Source organism: Tachypleus tridentatus, chromosome 1, assembly GCF_004210375.1.
Source record: "Tachypleus tridentatus isolate NWPU-2018 chromosome 1, ASM421037v1, whole genome shotgun sequence".
Taxonomy (NCBI): Eukaryota; Metazoa; Arthropoda; class Merostomata; order Xiphosura; family Limulidae; genus Tachypleus; species Tachypleus tridentatus.
Genome location: NC_134825.1, coordinates 6041952 through 6053239, shown reverse-complemented (window position 1 = coordinate 6053239; position 11288 = coordinate 6041952). Strand labels below are relative to the sequence as shown.

The following is an 11288-nucleotide window of genomic DNA, read 5'->3' as shown; positions in this document are numbered from 1 at the left end:
TACAACACTGGTTTATACTTTACCAAACTGCGCAGTTCAAAAACGACATTTATATCTAGACAACCTAATACAAGGTTATGTTCTGTAAGAAGCAACACTTCGTTTAAGATAATATTGTTTTTCTTTTAAATAACATAATTTATTCAAGAAATAGTTTATTCTGCAATTATTACTATGTTTTTCAACAGAATTCTGCAATGATCTGATAATGACACTATTCGTTGCAAGGGTTTCGTCATTCCTGGTTAATATTCTGTACAATAAGATTTGTTTCATTTTGTAACTGACATTTGTTTCTGTACAAAATATTTTTATATCCTGCGAATAATATTAGCTGGTGTTTTTATGTTCCGATAACCAGTAATATTTTATACAAGAAAATTCTTTCATGTATTGCAAATGGTACAAAAAATCTTACATTACTATATGTTGATGCATTTTGTATCCTACAACCGCATCTATTTTGTTTAAGTGCATTAAGCCTTTCAAATAATACTCTTTGGCGCAATGGAATTGTGTTGAGCCTAACATCTGGCATTGTTTTGTGCAAAGGAATTTTCTTTGTTCTGAAATTAGCACCATTTACTGTACGTGTATTTCACATTTTCTAAAACCGACACCATTTACTGTAAGGGTATTTCATCTTCTTCTATAACTGGAACCATTTACTGTAAGGGTATTTCATCTTCTTCTATAACTGGAACCATTTACTGTAAGGGTATTTCATCTTTTTCTATAACTGGAACCATTTACTGTAAGGGTATTTCATCTTCTTCTATAACTGGCACCATTTACTGTAAGGGTATTTTCTAATTTCCCGAAACTGGCACAATTTGTGCAAAGGAACTATGTTATAATCTGTAATATGTATAAGGATTTTTATATCACCCAGTTCTCACTTAAATGATATCATAAATATACTGAGCTTACAGTGAATATTTCAAGATCTGGTTATTCTAACACAATGTTTTATACCCTATTTCATATTCTATTATCAGACAATATAAAGAATTAATCCAACAAAGTCTTAAGAGAATAAAACTTCTTGTGTGTTTTGTGATTTAAATTATGAATATCCATGAAAACCAAGAGAAAACATAATTTATAATGATTCTTTATTTTACTTTTTTATCGATACATATATTTGATCCTAGCTATAAAGACGAATTTTACAAAACATCAAAGTTACTAGATAGACTGACATATAAACCTATTAATAACATAAAAAAGCTATATATCAGTTTACTGTTTACATATTATTCTAATTATCCGTGAACCTGACAATGACCGAAGAAGGTCGAAACGTTGTTCGCTCCTCTATATAGTTCTTTCTCTATCCATACCAGTCGTTTTTACCTATATAACATCCTAATTAGTTCATTGTCTGCGAAACTTCTCGTAGTTTGTTATTATATAAATTCAACATGTGGAAACGTTGTGTAGTTTCACAGATGTTTTTCCCAAGTACATTTGTTATAATAGATAGAACTAATGTACCAGCAGATTAACTAATGTACCGTACCAGCAAATTAACTAAAGTACCAGCAGATTTTATTATTAACAAAAGTTCCAATTTCTCTTTCTCGTTACTCCTAGCAGCGATACAAATATGCTTCTATTTACTTCATTTCGATTTAAATATATTCTATATTCTCTCCGTCGCTAGTGTATAACTGAATATAATTAAAACTTATAGGTTCTCTAACATTTCTTTTTCCTTCTGTATTATTTAGATGAAGATTTCACTCCCTGGGTTTTTGATTGGTGACAGTTTTCGCTATGACAACATTATGTGTTTATTTGTTTATTCCTATAATATATATATACATACACACACATGCAACTGACAAACCAAAGTAACTGTATAACACCACCAAGTTCAAATAGTGCTACAATGAATAATGAGTTAAAAATTAGAAGGATATAATTAACAAAGATTACACGACTCTAAACAAAACTATATTAATATTAATTAATTTACATTACTATAATAAACCCTGATGAAAGTTAACAATTAGTTTATATTAATATCTATCAAACTGTTTTCGTGAGACGAGTTAGTCTGCACAACTAATGTGTGTTGTCATTTCACAGAAACTGAATTTCAGACTTTTTTGAAATAAATATTATGTTTTATGTTTTTTAAAGAGCGTTTCACTTTTTAAAAACAAATGTCATGTATGTTTTAAAGAACGTAAATTTCACACTCTTTGAAATAAATATTATTTTATCTATTTCTAAAGAGCGTAGCGTTCACACTTTTTGAAATACCATCAGATTTTTGAAACAAACAACAGTAAAGTTTCATTATGTTTGTTCTGTTGTCACATGAACAATAATTATTTATTGGGTTCTTTACTAGATTATATTAGAGATTATTTGTAAATGTAAATTTGTGATTTTAAATACCAGAAACTTTTAAGGAAAAGGCTGTTTTGTTTTTCGTGCAAACCTACATCAGTGTAAGACTAGAGGGAAAGCAACTAGTCATCACTGCCCTCCGCCAACTCTTGAGTCACTATTTTATCAACGAATAGGAGGATTGACCGTGACATTATAATGCCCCCACAGCTGAAAGGGCGAGCATGTTTGACGCGAAAGAGATTCGAACCCGCGACCTTCAGATTACGAGTTGAACGCCTTAACCACTTGGCTGTGCCGGGCCCTAATGAAAATAAAAACAAAAATAATTTTCTTTTGTATGTATAGTTTTATATATATTTCATGTCTTATGTATACATGTAATGCGATATGCATCCTTATAGCTAGATTTTACGATACTGTAAATCGAGCATTCTCTGTAACATGTATGCATGTTGGAACTAACCTCTGGCATTGGGAACTGTATCTTAGTAAAACTAAAACAAAGATTTTGGTTAATAAAAAACAAATTGTACATGATTTTTGAGCATTAAGTACAGTAATAGATTTTAGGACTAAATTAGGTCAAAATATTTGACTTTTTCTCTATTCTCGTTTCTTCTCATATCAAAATGAATTAGCTTACGTTATATTACACCAACTAGGGTGGGTATGGCATGGCCAAGTGGTTAAAGACACTCGACTCGCAATTTGAAAGTCTCAGGTTCGAATCACCGTCACATCAAACATGCTCACCCTTTCACCCGTGGGGACATTATAATGTGATGCTCAATCCCATTATTCATTGGTAAAAGAGTAACCCAAGAGTTGACGGGGGGGTGGTGATAATCATTTGCCTTCTATCTAAATCTTACATTGCTAAATTAGGGAAGACTAGTGCAGATAACCCTCGTGGAGCTTTGCGTGAAATTGAAGAAACAGACAGCGATGCATACTTAACAAGGATAAAGACTATTTATTTAGCACTCAAAGCGGTCTGTTTGTAGCATGTTCGTATGGAAACATTTCATTTGTTAACAGAAGTAAAAGTACTTATTTTTACTGACTTCTGTCGCTGGTTATATCTTAGTGCCATATTTTTCTATAATATAAACATTGCTTTAACTAAACGAATTGGGACACATCATGAACAAAGGTCGTTACGTATCCATTGAGGTCTCTTTGTTAAAATATCCTATAGACAAACTTATAGGAAAAGAAATTTAAAAAAAAAGTAAAACTTCCAAGTATAGAACATAGAACATAACTACTTTTATCCATTTTAATAAATTCTTACGGACGCTTCATTCAGTTACAGGAACTTTTTTCAACCTTCCTAATGAGATTTTCATAAGCGTTTGTTTGTTATCGATCGGCCATTTTTATTTAAATATGGTGCGTCAGTTTGGACAAAACGTTGGGAAGAAAAGAACATTTAAACATACTGAAAAAGTGACAAATTCATTAGCTCTAAAAATGACATGAAACAAGAACATAATACAACTACATTACAACCAGAACGGTAGTTTAAATAAACACTTCTAAATAACACTTTACTAATGCACATTTGTGACTTCATCGCACTATCCTATTTACAAATATTTACAGATGACTCACGTCTGAACAGATAGCTTGTTATTAATCAGATACTCAAAATCTTTTCTAAAATTAGAACACTTCAAGAACATAAAGATACTTTCAATGAAACTTCACCTTACCACCCCATTGTAGATGAAATTCTATATAAACTTACAAAATTACGTGCACCACAGCCTGAACAAATTTGAGGAGAAACAGCTCACTTAAGAATACTTTATATTTTAGCGTTATAAATAAAAAATGCGTCCTGTTATATGTAGAATTAGTGTGTTACAGATGAGAAAAATTCCCGGCAAATATGGATTTTATTTTTATATTAAGCCTCACAGAAATTGTTACTTGTTTACTCTGTTTTCTAAAAGCAGTCCTTATACTTAATACTGCATTCTCAAGATGCCAGTGAACATTTCTATAATCATTCAACTTGTTCGACTAAAACAGTGCTTTATTAACACCACGTATTCCGCGTATCAAACAAAACGTTCCACCAATCACGATGCCTTCACCAATTCCAAACGAACTTGTGGAATTTCGTGACTTGTCGGTTGTCACCATTTTTTAATCTATACTGATTTACAAGTGTTTAATGAAAGTCTTTCTCGAGTATATGCGAGTCAGACAGATTGTTCGATAAGGTGTCTACCGGGTAAATAGAAATCCTTTTCTTTTTATGGTAGCAGTACGTGCAAGAATGATACTCTTAAAAAACATTAGAAATCCATGATTGAGCTGGACGACTACGTTAACCCTAATCAAATATTAAACAAGATATTCTTTCCCTCTTAATAATCACATTAAATTATTTTATATCTTTAAATCAATATAAATACGCTAATCAGAAAGCTTAAATGATAAATCGCCAAATATCGAAATGAGATTGGCTAACGTATTGGAAAAGTATTAGGATAAAATAAAAACAACAACAAGAAACGTGTATTGGTAAATTGGGAGAGTTAGTTCACAATTACTAAATTCCGCTTATCTGGAAACTTGCTTACCTAAAGCTCTGTGAAATGTATCATAAGAACCAAACATCCAGTAAGAATAAACTACAGAAAGGTATAGATTGGTATTGATTTAAACACGTGGTAACAAACAAACAGGTTGAGTACAATAAAATATTGTTTTCACCGTGAGTGTCTAAAAATCCTTCTGAATTACCTACTACAGTTTAAAATGACACGAACGAATTAGAAAAAAAAATCAAATTACCATTGGTAAAAGTGACCTTAAAGCGTAGCTACTTTCAATACCACTTTCAACTTTTGAGAATGCGGACATTCAGTTATACTAATTAGTAGGACGTGTTTGAATTCTTAAATTCAAAAATCATCGCTTCTGATCAATATACATATATAGTTGTACACATCACGTTTCCTAGGAAACATTCATAAAGTAACTATCTAGGCCTATATCACCAACATGGCAATAGATCGTGTGAAACACATTACACTGATCAAAGTGAACAATAGTAAAATATACACCAATAACCACGTGTTTATTAATCATTGTCTGTTAACTTACTCCTAGTCTGTTTCATTTTAATGACTTTAAAAGATGTTGTATCCACACAGCAGTAGAAACTGTAGAGTTTAAAATCGAATATTTTAAAACATCCAGTTTCAAGTCGCTTTTCGACAGTTACTTTTAACTACTACTAGACAAGTATGTTTTATTTCTCAACCATTCCACTTGTCTCAGATAGACGATTCAAACGTGTATGTAACATTAAAGTGAGAATTGTCTACAGAGCTCCCCCTAACGACTCTTCCGTTGACTCCATTTTCTTCTACGCCATCGGATGTGAGCTTCGTGGCGATAACAGGACCCCAATCATCCCGAGGGGACAGAAGAAACATGAAGCGCTGGAAAAAAATGGTGTATACATTAGCCACGTCAACACGACAAAAAATTACATTCAGGTGAAATTTTACTCGCAAAATACGCTGTAATTAACAAGCTATGTAAGTAAGTTATTGTTGTATTATACATTTACCATATTTATTTGCGCTAAGAACTAGTGTTCGTGGTTAACAACAACAAAAGCCTTTTAAGTAGTTGTCTTACAATTTAATCTTCACTACACTGTATGTCATCTTCAGAACAAGACATTCTAATCACTACTACATTATATGTTTGTTGTGTCATCAGAGTTAGGTGACTATTTTCTAGCATAAAGTGTTACTGTTCCAGTATATTCTGTGTACCATTATTTATCTACAATATTTAGGCTTAATGCCTAACAGAAATGTTTGTATTTCTTCTGCTGTATTTATAAATCATGCCAGTCTGTTATAAATAAGTTTATTGTGTTCTTAGAATTATGGTTTGTTATACTAAGAGTTCGTTAATTACTAAGCACTTTTTACAACGCCCAATTTATGTCTGAAAAAAACGTTCAGATTTATAGTAAGTGTAAACAAAATTTAATATTTTCTCTTTATTAGACAGAATAATTCCATACTCTGCTTTATGTAATTAATAACTTAATTATCAGACCGAGGCTACAGCTTAAGTACAGAATACTGGCTCACCTCTTTCACTGTACCCTTAGAAAGACTTATTAGTTTCCAGATTAGAACACCGATAATAACAACAAGTGATTGGAAGGCGATGATCCAGCCGATAGCATTGGCCCATCCTGGAAACACGTAGTCACCTGACTTCAACGGCTCATACTCAATCCAGTTGAAAATAAGATGAACTGAAATAATGAATAGTTTTATCAGATACAGGAGTTATAGGTAATTACGTCAGTTTCGGCCATATGGGGTCAAAGGGGGTATAGTATTCTTAAACATGATTTCATAAAACTTAACTATGTTGGTTCGCATAAAGCAATGTATAAGCTATGTTATTTTAATTTAAATTGGGTTGCATTTTCATGTAGTAATATGTAAATTATGCTACTTTAGGGTTGTACTTTCATGTCGCAATAAACACAGGTGATGGACAAAAAAGTGGGCTTCCCCTAAAAATGATGTTAATTTGTCATAATTTTCATTAGATAAAAGAAAAAATGTAAAACTATGTTTTTTAGAACACACTCGACGAGATCTGTTTAAATATGATATCAGATTTTCATTTTAACACTGGCTTTTGTAAATACCAGAACGTTTCACGATTTTAGTTACATTTTCTCATAACAAGTGTTATGAACCTGCTGTAATTTTCATGATTTTAGTTACATTTTTCATAACAAGTGTTGTGCACCTGCTGTAATTTTCATGATTTTAGTTACATATTTTCATAACAGGTGTTGTGAGCCTGCTGTAGGTTCTTAGATTTTCTTAATTTAATCAACCTACAAAATGATCAAATAAGTTTCTCTACAATAATCTAACGTGGAAATAAAACTCAAAATAACACAAAGCAATCTCATAAGTTGATATTTAGTCACTACACCCTTGGATTTCAGTACTGCTTGACATGAACGTGACATGATTTCAGTGAGTTTACACAGACATTCCTGAGTGACTGACTGCCATCCGTCTTTGAGTATTTCAAAAAATTCATCTTCCGTGTTTGGTTTGTGATCTTTCATTAATCGGTTTTACTCAGCCCATAAATTTTCATTCTAATTGATTTAGATGGTTGACCTGGTTATTCCGTAACATCAAGTCTCTTATTTCTGAGATATCTTTTAACGAGTCCACTATCACAGTGAAACTTATTTGATCATTTTGTAGGTTGATTATAATAATAATATCTAAGAAACTACAGCAGGTTCACAACACTTGTTATGAGAAAATGTAACTAAAATCATGAAAATTACAGCAGGTTCACAACACTTGTTATGAGAAAATGTAATTAAAATCATGAAAATTACAGCAGGTTCACAACACTTGTTATGAGAAAATGTAACTAAAATCATGAAAATTACAGCAGGTTCACAACACTTGTTATGAGAAAATGTAATTAAAATCATGAAAATTCTGATATTTACAAAAGCCAGTGTTAAAATTAGTATTTGAGATCATATTTGAACAGATCTTGTCCAGTACGTTCTAAAAACATATAGATTTATATATACTTCTGTTATTTAATAGCAGATATAATAAATTTAAAACAATTTAAATGGGGCCACTTGCTTTTGCCCAGCCCTGCAATTCATGACGTTTTGATTCGGACTTTGTTGTCTTTTGACGTGGCAATATATAAATCATTACACTTTAATTTAAACTGTATTGTTCTTAGAATAATACAATGTATAAATCACGACATTTTGATTAACTCTACATTAACACCACTTTTCCCTCATGTTCACAACACAGAAGTGTTATATTCAACAGCGTATTTAACTGATGACTGGTAAATGGTAGACTAATAATTACAAACCTGTGGTATTGTCGTGACTTTAGCTTTTGTATATCAAATACGTATTGACCTTTTGGTATATGTTGCATACAGCTTTCAGAAGGTGCTCTCGTTAGTGCATTTCGTATCTGTGAAGGTTTAAGCTTATGTTAAAAGCACTTTTAATCACCTTCAGAAAGGTTCAAAGGTTACGAGCAGGCTGCCACAGTTACTATAATTTACGATAATGTACACTTACATTGTTAACTAGAAACTTCTCTACTTATTACCTACTTTCGATAAATATGAATGGTTTGATTTTGTTGAGCGCAAAGGGCTATCTGTGCTTTGTCCGCCATGGGTATCAAAACCCGATTTTAGCGTCGTAAGCCTGCAGATTTACCGCTGGCTGCCCAGTGGTTCAGCGTTAACTTTGAAGGCTTATAACTCTAAAAACTGGGTTTTGACACTTGGTGAGTTCAGCGCAAATATCTGACTGCGTAGCTTTGTGCTTAGTAACATGTATAGAAGAAAACACTCGAGGGCCGATCAATACGAGAACTACAAAACTCTATGTAATTATAGCTTTTGCCCATAGATGGCAGCATCTCAGAGAGAAATAATATTCATACAGAACATAATATGCGTGTTGTTTTTAATATAAATAAGCGTTGTAAATGAAGAAACACTCTTGAAATGTTCTAGTGTAAAAAGTTACATTGAATTTAGCTGAAACGAATGTAAAAGAGCAACAATATTTAATATTCCAGGTTTGAACAATGTTTAAGGTAATGCTTTCCACAAGTTATCTAATTAAAGGAACTGGTTCTCCAGGAAAGCAAACAAGAAGCACAAAAACATTGTACGTACTTATTGACTAGAGTTAAATAAACCACGAGAAGTTGGAAAATACTAACTTATTACAAAGTGTAACTCATTCACTTACAAGAAGAGCTGCAGGTGTGAAATACTTCCACATGGTACCCCAAAAGAAAGACCACGCTCTACTACGTGGTCCAATCATCTTCTCTATATCATCCAGAAATCGTTCTGTTCCTAAAGTAAAAAGCACACAGTTTACAAACGTCAAATCATAAGTATCGTATGTGTACGGTGACTGTTATGTATTCTCAAGACGGCTGGTATAGGTATTAGAACTTTGTTTAAAATAATGTACAGAACAACGTTTCGACCTTCTTAGACCATCTTTAGGTTAACTCCAAGTAGGTTTCTCGTCATCACGTGTGCTGTTGTTAACTTCTAGTATAAAAATAGTCGATAGGGTGGAAACGGAGGAACAACCGGATGCAAATGATTATTGTTTAGTTAGGCTCAATGTTTTGCTGTGAGATTTAGAAGATGAACAAATATGGTAAAACAGAAAGTTAGAAAATTAAATAGATATACGTAAGAAGGCTGGCTTAAAATGTAAAAATTAAATAGATATACGTAAGAAGGCTGGCTGAAAATGTAAAATTAATAGCAAATATTTCTTCAAATACATTAAGAGAAAGCAAATTGTTAGGATGAAAGAAAGACCTTTGAATGACCATGCTGGTAGGCTAATGAATAATGAATAATTAATTGATGAAGGCTGAAATTCACTTATTTTTATTTCAAAGTTTAGTTTATTCCATGGGACGTTCTAGAGTGAAAAACGGGTTCCTTGTAGTCCTTCAGCCAAAAGTGCATATTTTAAGAGTTTTGAACATTTGGAGTAAAGACACGGGTTTAAATCTCAGGTAAAACGTTTAAAGGATATTAAAATATTAGCCTAAGTATGAGTCTTGCTTTGCAAATATAAATAATATCAAAATCACAAACAATTTATACAAGTCTAAACAATAAAAGTGTATGTTTGATTTCTCAAGCAGAAGTTTCCCAAAATGTGGTCAGTTTGCTGCTTGTTTGTTTTGAATTTCGTGCAAAACTACAGGAGAGCTATCTGCACTAGCTGTCCCTAATTTAGCAGTGTAAACCTAGAGGGTGGGCAGCTAGTCATCACCACTCACCGCCAACTATTGGGCTACTCTTTTTACCAACGAATAGTGGGATTAACCGCCTCTTATAACGCCCTCACGGCTGAAAGGGCGAGCATGTTTTGTGTGACGAGGATTCAAAAATGGGACCCTCGGATTACGAGTCGAGCGCCTTAACTACCTGACCATGCTAGGCCCAATGAGGTCAGTGTTCCAATGTTATCTCAGAGAGGTTTAAATTGTGGTCAATGTTTCACTTTTATCTGACAGGTTTATAATGTGACCAATGTTTTAGTTTTATCTCAGACAGGTTTATAATGTGGGCAAAGCTCCAATCTTATATTAGACAGGTTTAAAGTTTCTCAGATTCTGATAAAGGTTTTCGATCGAAGCTCATCCAAAGTAGAAATAATCAAGCTGAAACGTAAACTAAGAGTCACTTGACGTTACTTTCTGATAAAGGCTTTTTTTCTCCCTATAGAAGGGTTGAATGATATCGAAGTAGTGAAGCATGACATGGTTAATATGTTCATTGTATACTTTACTATAATCTCAGATTAACATAACATGACTGTGATATCTCATAGTGAGATATCACTTGTCAAAATGCCTTACCGTAATTCCAGGATATCAGAAGACATTCAAATATAGCGATGAGTAGAACAGAGAAATTCGCAGCATACTTGTCAAATAGTTCCAGCCAGTACATACCACTCTGAAACACGTGCAGAAAAAGTCACAGTTTTGTAATTTTTAAACTATATAAAACAACTAAAATAAGGTAAATGTTGTAGAGTAAGAGATAATAACATTTGAAACCTTTAGCACCTTGATCATTAAAAACACCAATAATATTTGAAACCTTTAGTACCTTGATCATTAAAAAACAATAATATTTGAAACCTTTAGTACCTTGATCATTAAAAACACCAATAATATTTGAAACCTTTAGTACCTTGATCATTAAAAAACAATAACATTTGAAACGTTTAGTATCTTGATCATTAAAAAAACAATAACATTTGAAACCTTTAGTACCTTGTTCATTAAAAA

The 11288-nt window shown here is 32.5% G+C and overlaps 1 protein-coding gene across 1 annotated transcript in view; it reads right to left on the bottom strand.

Moving 5' to 3' along the window:
• Nucleotides 1-1109: 1109 nt before the first annotated feature.
• Nucleotides 1110-11288, bottom strand: part of LOC143258071 (sodium- and chloride-dependent glycine transporter 2-like) — a 53882-nt gene continuing 43703 nt past the window's right edge. The window contains exons 14-17 of the mRNA XM_076517119.1: nucleotides 10851-10950; nucleotides 9199-9312; nucleotides 6495-6664; nucleotides 1110-5825 (exon numbers count right to left, since the gene is read on the bottom strand). Coding sequence (XP_076373234.1) covers nucleotides 5658-5825; nucleotides 6495-6664; nucleotides 9199-9312; nucleotides 10851-10950 — 552 coding nt within the window. The 3' untranslated portion in view covers nucleotides 1110-5657. The remainder of the gene's footprint in view (nucleotides 5826-6494; nucleotides 6665-9198; nucleotides 9313-10850; nucleotides 10951-11288) is intronic.